The sequence below is a fragment of the Pongo pygmaeus genome, chromosome 9 (assembly GCF_028885625.2).
Source record: "Pongo pygmaeus isolate AG05252 chromosome 9, NHGRI_mPonPyg2-v2.0_pri, whole genome shotgun sequence".
Lineage (NCBI taxonomy): Eukaryota > Metazoa > Chordata > Mammalia > Primates > Hominidae > Pongo > Pongo pygmaeus.
In genome coordinates this window covers 63,685,590-63,704,203 of record NC_072382.2, presented here as the reverse complement: position 1 = coordinate 63,704,203, position 18,614 = coordinate 63,685,590, and the positions used below count along the sequence as shown (strand labels likewise).

Below are 18,614 nucleotides of genomic sequence, written 5' to 3'. Positions count from 1 at the left end.
GCTACAGGGATCAAGATCATCATGATTCGTTTAAACCACTAGTGACTTTACCTGGAGGCATAGGAGGGAGGGGTGTATACTGGAACAAAATGAGGGTTCTTTCAGCAGGGAAAATGGATAAATGTTGGGGAGCAAACCACCAGTGTCAGCTGTACCCTTGTTATGGACAGAATTGTTTTATACCAAATTTCAGGGAGGTTAACCTACTTATATAAGGTTCCACAGTTGATAAAAATAGAAGTAGGGTTCAAATCCACACGCCAAAGCCCATCCAGGTACTTTCTTCTGCGCATGTGGCCCCAGAGTCAGACCACATATCCCTGGAAACAAAAGCCCCTTTTCTCACGGTGAGCACTTCAGGGGTTCAGGCAATCTCCCTGCTTTCCCTAGGCCGACCTTCAGCTGGGCATTTGATCTGTTTATTAAGTTATGACTTAATGGCGCTGCGAGACATTCAGACCTAGTTTTAGATTGTTAGAGGAGGTTCAGGGGATAAACATCAGATTCCCATTCTGTGCTGAGAAAATTCAGTTGTAGCTCTTTCTCTTTCAGTGCGTGAGGATTGGCAAGGGGCTTCTGCTGGGTCCTGCTTTGGTTTAACAGAAATGAAACCTCCAAAGCAGGAGGGCTGTTTTGGGAAAGTGGCCACTAATGGGGCCCCATGGGGCAAGGGCCAGGCCTGCACTGGGCAGTTTGCATATTCACTTTTACAAACAGTTGGCTCAGAGTCAGCAGTTAATGGAATGGGAATGATGTTCCTGTACCAAATCGTTTCCTGAAAAAAAACATTTCCAATTGCAAACATATCTTGGCCTTTCTTCTTGGATTTGTTATGTCTCTGTGAGTGAATTAAAGAGGCAGGGAAGAGGGGAATGTTTCTAACTGGGGATTTTTCATCTGAAAACATTTTTAACAACGATCTGCACAGAAAAAGAGATCCTGTTCAGACCCACCTTTAGGAGTCCTGGCTTCAAATATTGCGTTTCTAGTCACACTTTAGAGATGTTTCAATACCTCTCTATTTACAAATTGGCTCACTTTGGCTATACAACAAGTCTTGGGACAGGTGTGACTTTACTTCCCATATAAAATGTAAGCTGGAAATGCTGCCCCAGAAATGTGCGTGCATGTGTACGCACATGTGCACACACACAGTCAAGCTAAAATGGAAATGTATTCTGTTTTTCTGGGAAAAAGGTAAAATCCTTTGCATCCCATTCTCTGCTTTGGCAAATTCTGCCTCAACTCATAACCTGTGCAGTTGAAGGGTGGTCTTGACAGTTTGGATTATGTATTCAACAAATGTTTCTTGAGTGCTTACAATGCTTGAGGTGTTGTTTTAAGTAATAATAATAGTTGCATATATTTACCTAGCTCTTACCAGCTGCTAGGCATGCTTCTGGGTACTTTGCATATATTAACTCATTTAATCTTCTCAGCAACCCTTGGAGGTTGGCAGTATTGCTGTCACTCCCATTTTTCAGGTGAGGAATCTAAGGCATGAGAGGTTGATGAACTTGCCCAAGGCCACAGAGCTGGTGAGTGGTGGAGTCTGGATATGAACGTAGGCAGCTTGGCTTCTACCACTGTGCCCTCTGGCCTCATGGGGGATCTAATAGTGAACAAAAGAGAAATAGTGCCAGTCCTTACAAAACTTACATTCTGGTGAGGGAAAGAGTTAACAGACATATAAGTTATTATTTCTGATCATCATGAGAAAATAGATCATGATGAGAAAATAAAACATGAGAGGGAGGTGGGGGTGCTAATCAGAGTCTGATAGAATAAAACCTCAACTCCTACCTATGACCTGAGTATGATGGGAAGTCACAAGAAAGCTTGAAGTGGGAGAATGTATGATCCTATTTACATTTTTGTAGAACATTCTGGCTGCGGGTGGGAAGTAGGTGAGAGTGGGGGAAATGCAAGCAAAGTGGTAGACCAGGTAGAAGATGGTTCTGATAGGCCAGGCAAAAGATAACGGTGGCTCAAGTCAGGATGGTAGAGCAGGGAGATGGTGAGAAGTGTTTGGAATTGGGTCCTGGTTTGGAGGTGGAGCCCACAAAATTTGCCAGTGTTTTGGACAGATGCAAAAGGTGAGGAAAATGAGAACTTAAGAGTGATTCCTCGGAGCTTGGTGTGAACCATGGTGTAAACAGTGGTGCCATCCACTGAAGAGGATAAGAATAAAGAACAGGTTCATTTTAGTGCTGGTATGGTGGGTATGAGGGTGTTGAGAATCACAAGTTCTGTTTGGATGTGTACATTTGAGATCTCTATTAGTAGACTTAAGAGGAGACATTGAATAAGCGATTAGATTCATAAGCTTGGAGCTCCAGGCTGGCGATTTAAATGTGGACATGGACATTAGTTGAATGGGATGACCTAGGACAACATTATCCACTTAATCTCTTTTAAAAATTTTATTTTTTAGCTTTAAGTTCAGGGGTACATGTTTGTTACATAAGCAAACTTGTGTCCTGGGGGTTTGTTGTATGGATTATTTTCCCATCAACTATAGACTGGATAAAGAAAATGTGGTACATATACACCATGGAACACTATACAGCCATGAATAAAGAAAGGATCACGTAATTTGCAGTGACATGGATGGAGCTGGAGGCCATTATCCTTAGCAAACTAACACAGGAGCAGAAAACCAAATATGGCATGTCCTCACTTAAATCATGAGAACACACTTGATGATCTTGTGATGGAAACTTTCTACATCCATGCTGTCCGGTGTTGTAGGTACCAGCCACCTGTGGCCATTGAGTGCTATTTCTGCAATGTGGTTGGTGCAGCTAAGGAGCGGAATTTTTAATTCATTGAAATTTAAATAGCTCAAGTGGCTAGTAGCTACTGTATTGGACAGTGCAGATCAGTGTAACTACAGGAGAGCAAGTCCCAGGCAGGAGCAAGTTCCTTTATTGGGCAGTAAGCCTAGCCTTGCAGCCACATTTAAACATGACTTTATTTCCACTGCTCACTCCTTGCATAGCAATGCTTGTTAACAAAGTAATGAAAATTGTGCTTCTTTGTGAGAAATAGCCTGAGAAAGAAAGAAAACTGGTAGTTCTAGGGGAGATATTAGAAGAAACTATAGAATTTTAAGGAAACAGTTGTGCTTAGCTGGAAAACAAACACAATCTGTACCTACAGAATCATTTAAGCCAGGGATGTCCAATCTTTTGGCTTCCTTGGGCCACGTTGGAAGAAGGAGGATTGTCTTAGGCCACACATAAAATACACTAAACACTAATGATAGCTGATGAACTATTTTAAAAAAACTCCAGATAATCTCATAATGTTTTAAGAAAGTTTATGAATTTGTGTTGGGCTGCATTCAAAGCCATCCTCCGCCCCATTGCAGCCTGTGAGCTGTGGGTTGGACAAGCTTGATTTAAGCTTTGAAGGTAGCCCCTCTGTGTTTCTGTCATGTTTTATGGAGAATTCTATGAAATAGTAGGTGTCTGTGAATGTGGAGATCAAGGTGGTGACTGGCTGGTACCCTATGTGAATGTCAAAGGCCTGCTGCAAAGGTACTAAATACCAGCCTTGCCATGCAAGTTGTGTCTCTTAGGGCGTAGAGTGTGTTCCACTCCCTTTGTTTCTCAGTCTCCTATCAGTCCAACTGCAGCTATCAGTGAGTGTACTGAGGTGAAAGAACTCTTTGTAAGTGGCTGCCTTGTGCTCAGGATTTCTTGCAAGTCTGTGCTGGCAATTGGTGAGGCCAGAGTCAATAAAAAAAATAAAATGGAAAGATGGGACGTTGCTTTTATTAAAGTTGATTGCAGCTGCTGTATTAGCTCTTTAAGAACCTCTTGGTGACCAACACCTTCTGAGAAAATGGCCTTTCTGTGCTTAATTGGCAAAAAGCAAGGGGATTTAAGTCACTGAGTTTAGGAGGGGTAATCCAAGGTCAGCACTCACCAAACGTCTGTCACACAACTGGTTTTGTGGGAGGAATTTTTTTGTACTAAGGCTCCATGTGGGGGCTGGGCACTTGGAGGAGCGTGGGCTGGTAATCTTTGGTAGTTTTTACCTGTTTTTGTTTTTCTTTCTGAGGAAGGTGGAATTATAGATTTCTAGGATTTGAAGACTGTAAAAGAGCTTACTGTTCATCCAGTCAAACTGTATTTTCAGCTGAGGAAATGGGCCAAGAGAGATGAAGTGCCTGGCCTCAGGTCCCACAGCTGGTTCCATCTCAAGGGATAGGACCAGAGCTCAGGGAAGGGCCAGAACTGAGGTATTTTGAGCAGTGGCTGGGGTTGGGTGGAGGTGGGAAGGCAGATAATCAGGAGAGTACCTCAGGGAAGCCAGGAGAGGTGAGAAGTCAGAGGACGGTTGAACTGAGGGTGGAAATGCCTTACAGCGTACATATAGCCTCAAACCCATGACCCCATTCATCCTGTCAGCACACAGTCACTGGGCACCAGACAGGAAGTCCTGGAAGAAGGGACAGGCAGGAGGTACAGACTCAGAAAGAAGTCAGTGCCCACCTCGCTTCCATTCATTCTGAAATCTATTCTGAGAGGAGGGAGATTTCTGTGCTTTTGAGACCTCCCTGCTTCCCTGAGGAAAGCAAGTGAAGTGACAGCTGGCAGAGGTGAGATTAAGGGGACAATTAGGTCCTTTCAGCCAGGCGAGGCCATGAATTGATCGTAGGCTGAGTAACAGCTGTAATCTACCCTTAGTGGGTTTTTTTCTCAATGTCAATATCGAACACCCTTGTTACAGAGCTCCAACCCCCTGCCGTCCATCAGCTGAAATGTGACCCTGCTCTTCCTTTCCTTCCAGTGTCCGAGCTGCAGGAGGAGGGAATGAACGCCATTAACCTGCCCCTCAGCCCAATTCCCTTCGAGCTGGACCCCGAGGACACGATGCTGGGTAACTGTGCTCTTGTCTCTGAATTCGCTTAAGCTTTCCCATGCCAGCACCCCCACTGAATTCCTTTTCTTTTTAAAGAGGAGAATGAGGTGCGAACAATGGTGGATCCAAACTCACGCAGTGACCCCAAGCTTCAAGAACTGATGAAGGTAAGAAGAAATCAGGAGCGGCTTCAGGTGCCTCACTGACCCACCAGGTGTCCATATGCCACCTGCTCTGTTCAGGCACCCCACGAGCCCCTCAGAGAAGGTAAAAAGTCATGGCAGCCCCTGCCTCAGGCAGTGAGTGGTCTAGCAGATGGCCATCGAAAACGTAACCGATCGTGTAAGCGTGGGATGTGACAAATGCCCAGTGAATGGTGCTGGTCACAGCACCAGACAGTTCAGTACAGGTAAGCTCATGATGCCCAGGATTCCAGAGTGCACAAAATGCTTATTTTCTCAAGGACCCTCAAAAGCAGGCAGTGGAGCAGTAATTAGTCTCATCCCCATTTTCCAGATGACAAAACCAAGTCTCAGAAAAGCCAGATGCTTTATTTATGGTCATAAACAAGGAGATGGAATTCAAGCAGAAATAAAGGAGATGAGGTGACATAATGTGCATAACGTACCTGTGCAGTGGCTGGTGTGCGCTTGTCCTTTCAAAACTGTTCATTTCTCCCCTGCATCTTATTCCTTGTCCTATGTTCCTCCTCTTCAGCTTAACCAAGCTGCACTTAAGACAAAAGGCACTCACGCCTGTCATCCCAGCACTCTGCAGAGGCCATGATGGGCGGATCACTTGAGCTCAGGAGTTCGAGACCAGCCTGGGCAATGCGGTGAAACATCATCTCTACTAAAAGTACAAAAATTAGCTGGTGGGTGGATCACTTGAGGTCAGGAGTTCAAGACCAGCCTGGGCAATGTGGTGAAACACCATCTCTACTAAAAATACAAAAATTAGCCAAGTGTGGTGGCGCATGCCTGTAATCCCAGCTACTCGGGAGGCTGAGGTGGGAGGATGGCTTGAACCTGGGAGGCAGAGGTTGCAGTGAGCCATGATCACGCCACTGCACTCCAGCCTGACCCTGTCTCAAAAAAAAAAAAAAAAAGCACTGGATGTCAGAGTGATTCATTCCCCCATGCAAATCTGAATACGCGGTTCCCCTGTGCAAGACCTATCAGAGTTTCTCATCCACCACAGGTTGCAGTCCACTCCTAAGAGGTGGTGTTTAGAGTCCTTGCTCTAGCTGCTTCTTCAACCTGAGATCAGCCACTACCCAGCAACACAAGGATGCCAGAACTGCTGCTCCCAGCAGCCCATGCGTGCTCCCGGCGCTCCCCACCGCCAAAGCCTGGCTAATGCAGTCCACTCTGACTAGAATGCCTCTCATGCCCCTCATCTGAAAGTCTCAGCATGGCTGCTTGCTCCAGGAAGCTTGCTCTAAACTCTAGTGCCATGGCTCAGCCCTGTCCTTAGTTCTGTTCCGCGGCTGCTATGGCCCTGTCCTTAGTTCTGTTGTCGTCTCCACGTAATATTATAGCCTCTCATGCACTTCTCTGTCTCCTTCACTAAATGGTGAGCTTCTTGGGGTTAGAGACTGTCTTTTTTTTCTATCATTGTACCCCAAGGACCCAGCACAGAATGTCACATATAGCAGGTATTTAATAAACATTAGAGGATGGATGGAGGAAAGGAAGCGTGGGTGGATGAATGGGTAGGAATTTCAAAGTCAGCCAGGAGTATTCAGAAGTAAAATCAAACCCATGTGAGGGTTGGGCCATCTCACTAGGGACTGGAGGACTGAGGGCAGTCATCTCAGAGGAGATGTATAAATGTCCCTTCTGTCTGCTGAAGGGAGTCTGTGCCCTGACCCCAGAGTTCAAGAGAAAGGAGGCAGCCTTGGCTAGGCCACCATGCAGCCCCTTGCTCCCCTGGATCACAACCGGAGCCCCACAGGCAGCTGGGCTGTGCATGTTGGGTATCTGGCCTTTCCTGATGCAGTCTGTGCTGCACCCACAGATGACTGCCCCTGCCCAGTGAGACCCTGAGCGCTCACCTTTCTGTTCAGGAAGAAGATGGAACAGTTGAGGTGTAGGCTCTGCCTGCCGCTGCACCTCTCTGGGGTGCTAGGCCTGTATGGGCAAGGGTAGGGGGAAAGGGGCTAGCCCTGGGCTTGCTCCTATCAGAGGGCGCTCACCATGCTAGAATGGGTATGCTGCTACTTGCTCAGGAGACCTCTAAGGGTAAGGACGGTCAGAATGGGCTCCAAATGGTTTAGGCTTCAATGTTGATCTCCCAGACCTAGACCTGCACTCGGGCCCTGTTTGAGGGAGTGGAGGATTGGAGATGCACATAGGCCTGAGCCCTGGGGTGCTGACCAAAGGCACAGCTACCTCCAGAGGGAGGTAGCTTCCAGAGGGAGGTTCCAGAGGGTACTTCCAGAGGGAGGTTCAATTTTCTAGATCTAGGCTGCTTTGACCACCTTGAAATCCTACTCTTTCTGGTCAACTCCTAGTATTCTTTTAAGAGTCTCCTTAGGAGCTGGGCACGGTGGAATGTACCTGTAATGCCAGCTACTTTCAGATGAAGGTTTGAGGCCAGAAGTTCGAGGCTATAGTGCACTATGATTGCACCTATGAATAGCCACTGCACTCCAGCCTGGGCAACATAGCAAGACCCTACCTCAAAAGGAAAAAAAAAAAAAAAAGTCTCCTCAAACACAAGGCTTTCTGGAAGCCTCCCCTCATTCCTGATCTCTCCTGCCTACTCCCAGCCTGTTGGGGCCTCTTCTCTACTCTCTCATAGCACCATGTCCTCCCCACCCCAGGATTTGAACCCTTTATGTTATAATCCTTTGGTTGACCGGTTTTCTGCCCCCATAAGCCTCTCCAGGACAGAGGCTGGGTCTTACTTTACTGGATACAGTGCAGTGCCCGGTATACAGTAGGTATTACAGTTGCCATCCTCCTGCCTTGGGACAGCAGAACAATATCCTGTAAAGCCTCCAGACTCCAACATCAGCCCACCCAGGGATGGCAATGCTGTCTGGCTATTGCTGTGTTATAAAGGCAGCATATTTATGCTAAGGCAAAGACGTCCAACACAAAGGACGATGTCCACTTATAAGAAATTGGAGAAATGTCAAAACTGTAGTGATTCCCCCAGGCCTGTGGTCAGGGAGGAGGATTGAGTACAAAGGAACCTACAGAAGCATCCTACTGGGGAGGGAACTGTTCTGTATCTTGACTGTGGTGGGGATTAAACTACTGTGCACAATGACCAAAACGTATCACTGTATACTTTTTTCTTTTTTTTTGAGATAGAGTCTCACTCTGTTGCCCAGGCTGGGGTGCAGTCGCACGATCTTGGCTTACTGCAGCCTCGACCTCCCAGTTCAAGCAATTCTCCTACCTCAGCCACCCAAGTAGCTGGGATTACAGGCACTTATCACCATGCCTGACTAATCTTTGTAGTTTTAGTAGAGACGGGGTTTCACCATGTTGGCCAGGCTGGTCTCAAACTCCTGACCTCAAGTGATCTGCCCGCCTTGACCTCCCAAAGTGTTGGGATTGCGGGTGTGAACCACCACGCCCAGCCTAAAATTTTTTTTATGGCCATACATTGTGAATGTTGCTTGCCATTAGAGTAAGGAATAATACAGGACATAGATATTAACAGGGACACTGGTGCCACCAGCACTAGCAGGATATACATCTGAAAATTAAGAAGGCCAATAGGGCTCACACTTGCAGCTACCTGTGCACACACTGGGTCATGTGGATAGTTCTCCTGCTTTTAAAATCTGAAGTTCAAAGCGGGGCGCAATGGAACACTCCCAAAGTCTCAGCTACGCAGGAGGTTGAGGCAGGGAGATCACGTGAGTCCAGGAGTTTGAGTCCAGCCTAGGCAACATAGTGAGACCCCATCTCAAATAAAATGAAACTGAAAATCTAAAGTTCATTTAGATTTTAATTGTTTAGGATAAGAAAGCTGGTCTGTAAGAAAATACCCCATAACTCTTTTCTTACTATTGCACATTCCCTCTCTCTCTCTCTGTAGGTATTAATTGACTGGATTAATGATGTGTTGGTTGGAGAAAGAATCATTGTGAAAGACCTAGCTGAAGATTTATATGATGGACAAGTCCTGCAGAAGCTTTTCGGTAGGAGAGTTGAGTGCTGCAGTGGATGTGTGTTTAATTGCAGGTGGTTGGATCACCTACTTGTAGCTACAAGGAGTTATTCTCAGTTTACAGTGGCTTACCTGGAAATGGATTACAAATGTGTGGAGCGTGGAATAACAGCTCAGTGAAGGCTTTAGATGTCCTCTTGGAATGTTTCATATGAATGAATTGTAGAGGGAGTCTCCATGACTAGGTGGGCCCGCTCCTTCTAGCAGCTAAGAATCATCAGCTAGATGAAAAGACCCCACTGTATATTAACAACTGGAAAGCACACCTCCGCCTCTCCAGAAAAGCATGCCTGTGTGGCCTCTGTCGGTATATTTACATGCATGGGCATGAGTATGCATTTTTAGACCTCTGTCACCTTCAGATACATGTGTGTGTGTTCCTCTGTCATATGTGGACTTGTGTGTGTATTCCTCCCTGGGTCACTTTGCAGCTGTTCATGTGAAAATGTAAGGACAATGGGGAGAGAAAGGAGAATTCAGGGGTAATCTTAGTGTTGAAAGGACAAATTTCAGCTTAAATGGAGTTAAGGTGTCCCTAATCTAACTGTGGCCCAAACCGTCCCTTCAGATTCTCGACTTCAATTCTTAGCTGCCCTCTGGGCATCTCTACCTGAATCTGCTTTAGACTGAATTCATCCACTTTTCTAAAGCTGTTTCTTCCCCTCTGAGTTCATAGAATCCTCTCCCTTCCTCCTCTGCCCCCATGTATACAGGGATCAGCAAGACCCATTTCTACCTCTCCTGAATACATCCTCTGCCATTTTGCTTTCTCTGAACTATTGAAAAAACTTCCAAACTCACTTTTTTGCTTCCCATCTCGTCTCCTCCAACCCATTCCCTACACAGCTAGCAGAGGAAACTTTTAAAATCACAAGTCCAGTCTTGCCTGTACTTATTTATAACTCTTGGTGCCTCTCTCCTGCTGGACAAAGCCCAAAGCCCTTGGCACAACATTCAAAGCATTCCATCATCCAATGACCCCCAGCTGTCTCCTTGGTCTCACCCACACATGTGGCTCATCTGTGTGGTAATACGTGTAAAGTGCTTAGGATAGTGCCTGACACATAGTAGATGCTCGATAAATGTCTGTCATCATTGGTTTTACTATTTTTTTGGTATACCATTGCTGCATTTTTATATATGCCACACATATTAACATGCCTGTACTTTTGATCATGCTAGTCCTTCTGCCTCTAAGGCCTGCCTTCCTCCTTTACCCACCAGGGCAAACCATTATTGCTCATCCTTCTGATCTCTAGAATTAATCAAATTAATCAAATGTGCCTCCCTATTACAGCCTTTACAGTACTGTCACTTTTTTTTTCTTGAGACAGGTTCTTGCTGTCACCCAGGCTGGAGTGCAGTGGCATGATCTTGGCTTATTGCAGCCTCGACCTCCAGGGTTCAAGTGACCCTCCTGCCTTAGCCTCCTGAGTAGCTGGGACTACAGGGCATGTACCATCATGCCTAGCTAATTTTTGTATTTTTTCTGGAGATGGAGTTTTGCCATGTTGCCCAGGCTGGTCTCAAACTCCTGGGCTCAAGCAACCCACCTCAGCCTCCCAAAGTACTGGGATTATAGTAGTGAGCCACTGTGCCTGGCCCTATAGTCACATTTAGAAAAGATAGTCATATACTCTTTTTTTGTGTGTTCCCCCGCACACACACACACATATGTATCTCTCTCTGAGGGACTATATATACACTTGCACATATATGCATATATGTATAGGTATGTAGATATAAACAAATGTGTACATACATATCTGTATACATACATGTAAGTATATATACATGCCTTATTATAAGACTTTCCCTGTCATCTGTAGCTGTTTAGGTAAATGTGTATAGGCTTCCCAAGGGCACGAGCCATGTCCTATATATTTATCCAGGCTTCTCCAGCACCATCAGGTTGCCTAGCACTTAATCAATGTATATTGAGGCCGGGCGCGGTGGCTCACGCCTGTAATCCCAGCACTTTGGGAGGCCGAGGCAGGCAGATCACCTGAGGTCAGGAGTTTAAGAGCAGCCTGGTCAACATGGTGAAACCCTGTCTCTACTAAAAATACAAAAATTAGCCAGTCATGGTGGCGGGCGCCTGTAATCCCAGCTACTTGGGACATCAAGGCAGGACAATTGCTTGAACCTGGGAGGCAGAGGTTGCAGAGAGCCGAGATCACGCCATTGCACTCTAGCATGGGGGACAGAGCAAGACTCCCTCTCAAAAAAAAAAAAAAAAATATGTATTGAATGAATGAATAGCTAATGTAATTTCTAGAAAGTTAAATTGATTTGGTTCTCAGACATCAGTATTAATGAGTGTTAATATTTAAAGGCTTGTAAACTCCAACTGAATACAGAGAGGAAATGAAAAAGCTTCTGCACATGAAGACATGGCTAAGCCAGGAGCCTCACTATGCATCTCTTCCGGTGACTACAGCTTTTAACTCCTTCGGCAGACATCTAGTCAGGATCTGAAACTGCCAAAATGTTCTATGCTAGGCTGTCAAAGCAAGGTAGAACATGGCCACAGAGTAATGGAACATGGTTGTGGAGGAATCTTGCCTCCAGGAATGGTTACAAAACCATCCAGCATCACATCTATGCAACCCCAAGTTAGGCATTGCGTACAAGCAGATTAGATCATTTCACATTTCACCCTTCATGCTGAAAAGGTGATTCACTAGGGAGGTGATGCTTCTTTTGTGAACTTAAGTTTAGACCCTAATCTCAAAGGTCTGAGGCAGGGCATACACATTCAAAGCCTATAGGTAGGATACTCAGGTGGAGGGAACCAGTTTGCGGTAAAAAACAAAATATGCATCAGGAGCTCCTGGGAGGGATCAGTCTGGAAGCAGAGATTTTGGGGAATGTTTTGGTTTGTTTTCTTTTTTTAACGACCCTATGAGTATAAAGGAGGCAGAGTTTTGAGTGAGCACGCTGACCTTTCGTTCCCCTCTGGCTATTTTTCGTGTCACTGGTCATGTTAACCTCAATCACATTGTCAAGGTGGTATCTGCCAGATTTCTTCATTATAAAGTGACTGTTTTTCTCTTTTTTTTTTTTAAATATTTATTTATTTACAGACAGGGTCTCGCTCTGTTGCTCAGGCTGGAGTGCTGTGGCGTGATCATGGCTCACTGCAGCCTGGACATCCTGGGCTCAAGCCATCCTCCCACCTCAGCCTACCGAGTAGCTGGGACTACTGGTGTGCGCCACCATGCCCAGCTTGTTAACCATCCCCCCACCCCCTGCCTTTTTTTTTTTTTTTGTAGAGACAGGGGGGTCTTGCTATCTTGCCCAGGCTGGTCTGGAACTCATGGGCTGAAGCGATCCTCCTGCCTTGGCCTGCGGAAGTGCCAGGATTACAGACATGAGCCACCGCACCTGGCCTGGACCGCTTGCTCTTCATTCCGGAGATTATGGGGAGCTGGAGAAGAAGAAAGCAAGCAGAAAACTAAGGGGGGAAACACGAGAAAGAGCCCGGGATGGGCAGAGGTGGACAGTGTGGCCAGGGGTCCTCTGTTTTTCTCTTTTTAATTAATTTAAGTGGGGAGAGATACTTTGAGACCATATAAATATCCTGTTTCTCCTTAAACTTCTCCCTCTAGTTTTTGCATCCATTTAGAATGCATCTGCCGCAATTCTTATGGTAGTGTTCTAGCAGAGATGGTCTCTTCTCTGTATTCCTTCTGCATTTATTAACTGGAATTCTAAAAGGAAGAGCTGTCATTTCTATTTATTTATGTCACTATGGACATATTTATTTTATACTTTGGGTTTAATCCAGTACTACTTTATCGTTCACTTTTTTGCTCATTGGCCTCCAGCTTCGGCCATTGGGAGCTCTTTCAGGTTGCTTCCTGGACACTTTCAACAAGCTGCCCATATATATATTTTTTTTTTCTGAGCATTTCCTTTGTTTCTCACATCATAAGATACTCCAAGACCATCTTATATTTTTCTTACTCCAGTCCTGAAATCAATCACTTCTCCAACGAGCCCTGGTTTATTTTATTGGAGAATGGAATTTAGATATCAAGATTTGGGCATATTAGTGGATGTTTTTAACTTGTTGTCTGCAGCATAAATAACCAAACATCTGTACCTACTAGGTACAGTGCCCTTACATGGTGGTATTAACCAGGCATGATTGTTCCCAGAAATCCAGCTTCTAATCATACTGGGGCTTGAGCTTCCTTAATACTGAGTTGTTTGGGCAGCAAGCTGGAGGGGTCTGAGTTTGAGATTAGTAAAGTAACTATGAAACACTAGCACTTAGAAGATGATGGAAATGGCATAGGGGCCTCTTGTAGCCCAGGAGCATACACGTCTGACATCAAGAAAAGGATATGGGGCCAGTCGTGGTGGCTCACACCTGTAATCCCAGCACTTTGGGAGACTGAGGCAGGTGGATCATCTGAGGTCAGGAATTCGAGACCAGCATGACCAACATGGTGAAACCCCATCTCTTCTAAATACAAAAAATTAGCCGGGCATGGTGGTGCATGCTACTTGAGAGGCTGAGACAGGAGAATCACTTGAACCCAGGAGGCAGAGGTTGCAGCAAGTCAAGATCGTGCCATTGCACTCCAGCCTGGGCAACAAGGGCGAAACTCTGTCTCAAAAAAAAAGAAAAGAAAAGGACATGGAATCCAGGAAGCCATGTTGATTACATTGTGGAGCAAAGACCCAGAACCTAGAGGCAGAAGTGTGTGAGAAGGTGTGGCAGTATATTAGTCTGTTCTCACACTGCTCATAAAGATATACCCAAGGCTGGGTAATTTAAAAAGGAAAGCCAGCCGGGTGTGGTGGCTCACGCCTGTAATCCCAACACTTTGGGAGGCCAAGGCAGGCGGATCACGAGGTCAGGAGTTCGAGACCAGCCTGACCAACATGGTGAAACCCCCATCTCTACTAAAAATACAAAAATTAGCAGGTGTGGTGGCGGGCACCTGCAATCCCAGCTACTTGGGAGGCTGAGGCAGGAGAATCGCTTGAACCCAGGAGGCAGAGGTTGCAGTGAGCCAAGATCATACCATTGCACTCCAGCCTGGGTGACAGAGCAAGTCTCCATCTCAAAAAAAAAAAAAAAAAGGAAAGAGGTTTAATTGACTCATGATTCCACATGGCTGGTGAGGCCTGGCAATCATGGCTAAAGGCAAATGAAGAACAAAGTCATGTCTTACATGGCGGCAGGCAAAAAAGCCTGTGCAGGGGAACTCCCATTTATAAAACCATCAGATATTGTGAGACTTATTCACTACCACATGATTCAGTTATGTCCACCTGGCCCCACCCTTGACACATGGGGATTATTACAGTTCAAGGTGAGATTTGGGTAGGGACACAGCCAAACCGTATTAGGCAGGGACTTCTTGGCAGAGGGTTGTATATGTTTCGTTGCTGTGGTGAAAGCCTGAACAGGTGAGCATCCTTGAGATGCCATGTGACCTTGGCTGGCAAGGACTGGCTGGGTGTTCTCCAATTGTAAGCTCAATGGGGAGCAATAGCATGCCTGGCTCACCTCTGTGTGCCCACACGCCCCTTGCTCACAGCAGTGTCTGCCTTCCTTGCAGGAAAATCACCCTTCTCAGAGGCCCCAGGCATCTCTGGTAGATTCTATCAGAACAGCCTCTCCCTAGTCCTTCTTTCTTAGCTGCCCAACCCAGCTGCCCCATTGCTGCCTGTATTCCCTGGGTCTTCCCACTTGCCCTAGCAGCAGATCTTAGTTTAGGTTTTCCCAAAAGCAGATGCCAAGACAAGGACGTGGGTGGAGGAAGCTTATATAGAAGGTGACCTTAAAACGTACAAATAACGGAGTAGGGCATGTAAGAGGGGAAGAGAGAAATGCCAAACACGAGTATGTTAATCAGAACAGCAGCTCTGTTTCAACCAGGGCTTATAGCTGGGCCCTCTGAGAAACCACGTAACAACACATCTCAGAATCACCCTTCCCAGTGCAAGGTAGCAAGGGCGTTTATCCTATGGCTCCTTTCCCTCTGTGTTTGAGGGTTGCCCGTGCAGGAAATAAAAACTTCCAGGTTGTGCTCCTGTGGTGACAGAGAAGGAGAGAGCCTTGGGGCCAGAGATGGCCATCAGTGTGCTAGGAGCTGTCTGTAGCTGCTGATGAATGCAGGTGGGCCAAGGAGCTCGGGGAAGGGGCATCGCTGTCATCCAGAGAGACCACAGGGACAGCAACCCCGCTGTGGGGACACTGGCCACTTCTCTGCGCTGTTGGTGTTGCTGCCGAGAAAATATTAGCTGCCAGCAACGCTGGCCTGCTTCTTCATGACGTACACTTCGTCCTCTCACGGGAGCAGCCCCAGCCCTTTCCAAACCTCAGAGCAAAGGTTTCTGAACCCCAGAATGAGGAGGAAGTTCCTTCCTACCCCAGCCAAAAAGTCACCTCATTTCTTGTCCAGGATTACCCCCTTCCAGAGTGATTGATGGAGGAAAGAGCCTTAGGTCTCCCAGAATATACTCTTACTCCGTGGCATCAATAAGAAGTCACAGAATCATCCAAAGTTGGGACACGTTTCCCAATACCTCAGTTATGCAGGTATGTCCATGGTCACCTGGTTATATTTACATTCACAGCACCTAGGCGGTAGGCATGACTGAGTGAGAGATGGGATAAGCGATTCCAGGAAGATGCCTACACAACATAATTCATCACTTCATTTGAACATGGTCCACTGCCTGCTTCTTATTGAGGTTTCCTGGCTTGGGATATCTATGTGAATTTCCTTATGGTATGTTTCATTTGACTGATCCTTATCTTTGAACATGTACATGTGCTGGGAACAGAAAAGGCCTATTTTCAGGGATGAGAGTCATAAGGTTCCAGGGCTCTTCCTTCTGGTTTTCACAGTAACATGTGACTGAAACAGGATATCATTCTTCAGGCTTGAGACCAAAAGTTTCCCTGTGGCAATAAAGTTCTGCAGGAGGGTAGTTTTGTTTTGTTTTGTGTGTGTGTATGTGTGTGTATGTGTGTGTGTGTGTGGTTTTCTTTTTCCCTGATAGACCCAAAAGAGTGCATTTTACACTGATCTTAATCAGTCAGATAATAATATCCACTAGGCAAAAACCATTTGGTGTGCTATATGCTAACTGCTGAGTTTAGGAATATAAAAGTAAATGTGTCATATTGCTGTCTTGTGGAAACTCACAGCCTGGTAGTATATAGGTCCATAAGAGCTCAAGTAGGAGTTTGGGAAAGGTTTCAGGAAAGAGGGGGTATTTTGGTGTTTGATTTTTATTGACTTTTTTTTTTTTGAGATTGGGCCTCACTCTATTGCCTAGGCTGGAGTGCAGTGGCACAATCATAGCTCACTGCAGCCTCAACCTCCCTGGGCTCAGGAGATCTTCCCATCTCAGCCTCCCAGGTAGCTGGAATCACAGGTGTGTGCCACCACACCCAACTAATTTTGGTATGTTTTGTAGAGATGGGATTTCACCATGTTGCCCAAGCTGGTCTCAAACTACTGGGCTCAAATGATTCACCCATCTTGGCCTCCCAAAGTGCTAGGATTAAAGGCGTGACCCACCTCACCCAGCCAGAGGGGGCATTTTGAATGGGGCCTTACAGAAAAAGATTCTCAACCATATGAGGAAGGAGAAAGTGTACTTTAGCCAGGACAACAAAATAGTTTCCAGGAAGCCTCTGTTAATTTTGGTGCTAATGGAGGGAAAATGCTGTACAGTCCAGGAGCCAGTGGGTAGATGACCATCAGGGTTGGGTGACTGGGATATGAGGCTAACAAAGAAAATGAGACCCAGCTCCCAGGTCGTGGTTTTTAGCACCATTTCCAACAGGAGAAACCAGGACTTCTTGGAGAAATGGCTAATTTTAGACCTGGGGCAAGGAACGTAAATGAGCCTAGAGCATCTTGCAGTGCCAAAAAGAAGTGCTAAGAAAAAATATATATACGGGGCCACACATTGAAAATGTCCGAAACCAACCTGAGGGAGCTCCCAGTGGCCAAAGCTGGAATTATTTGGGGGAAAAATTAATAATAGTAGTATTGGATTATAATCCAAAGTCTAAATATCCTTAAATTGATACTGATATAAATAAATAACTGAACAAATAAACAAATGGGAACAAAAAGACAACTCTGCCTTATAGAATTTCAAATACTTTGCGTAGATATAACCCCTTCAAAAAAGGTGGCAATTAATTCCACAATCCTTGAGTGGCTGAATTTAGTGACAGGCTTCCCATGATTAGGGTGTGGAAGTGGGGACAGGGTATGGGGAGGGTGTAATGAAGGGGTACTTCACTTCTATGGTCTTCCTCCCCAGCCTACCCATGAGAAAAATATAGGAAAAATCAAGCAGTCCTGACCATCACTTCTCAAGACTGTCAAGGTCATGGTAAAAACAATGAAAGTGTGAAAAACCATCACAGAACAGAGGCGGCTAAGGAGACATGAAGAAAAGAAGTGGTATCCTAGACCGTTTCCTGAAACAGAAAAAGGGCATTAGAAAAAACCTAGTGAATCCAGATAAGATATAGAGTTAACAGTCATGTACTAATGTCATACATAAATAGCTGTGACATATGTACCATAGTAATGTGAGATGTTAACAATAGGAGGGAAAACTGAGTTCGGAGTGCATAGGAACTGTCTGTACTGTTTGCAACTTCTCTATAAATCTAAAAACCATTCTAAAATGAAAAGTCTATTTAAAATAAAGAGCCGGGCGCCATGGCTCACACCTGTAATCTCAGCACTTTGGGAGGCCGAGGTGGGTGGATCACCTGAGGTCGGGAGTTCGAGACCAGCCTGACTAACATGGAGAAACCTTGTTTCTACTAAAAATACAAAATTAGCCAGGCATGGTGGCGCATACCTGTAATCCCAGCTACTTGGGAGGCTGAGGCAGGAGAATCGCTTGAACCCGGGAGGCGGAGGTTGCAGTGAGCCGAGATCACACCATTGCACTCCAGCCTGGGCAACAAGAGCAAAACTCTGTCTCAAAAATAAAAATAAAAATAAAATAAAATAAAAATAAAATAAAGGCTGGGTGCGGTGGCTCATGCCTGTAATCCCCGCACTTTAGGAGGCCGAGGCAGGCAGATCACTTGAGGCCAGGAATTCAAGACCAGCCTAACCAACATGGTAAAACCTCATTTCTACTAAAACTACAAAAATTAGTGGGGCATGGTTGTGGGCGCCTGTAATCCCAGCTTCTCAGGAGACTGAGGCGGGAGGATCACTTGAGCCCAGGAGGCAGAGGTTGCAGTGAGCTGAGATCGCACCACTGCACTCCGGCCTGGAAGACAAAGTGAGACTATGTCTCAAAACAATAAATAAAATAAAGGAAGAAGATGAAGCTCACATTAGAGGACCGTGAACTAAGAGTTTTAGACTGTATTGTTTGGGTAGCGGCAACTAGTGATGCCTTATGAGCAAAACAACACAGTCAGAAATGGGGCTTTAGGAAATAACATAGGAGCAGTATGGGGGTTGCTCAAAGACAGTGGAAGAACTCCAGCAGAGCATCTCCTCATGAGAAAAGGATAGTGTCAAACTAGAGGA

General features: G+C 45.7%; 1 protein-coding gene across 1 annotated transcript in view; it reads left to right on the top strand.

The window, feature by feature from the left end:
* The window catches only part of PARVA (parvin alpha), a 154,541-nt gene that overhangs the window by 92,823 nt on the left and 43,104 nt on the right, over positions 1–18,614 (top strand). Inside the window, exons 2-4 of the mRNA XM_054439175.2 lie at positions 4,801–4,890; positions 4,969–5,039; positions 8,932–9,034. Coding sequence (XP_054295150.1) covers positions 4,801–4,890; positions 4,969–5,039; positions 8,932–9,034 — 264 coding nt within the window. The remainder of the gene's footprint in view (positions 1–4,800; positions 4,891–4,968; positions 5,040–8,931; positions 9,035–18,614) is intronic.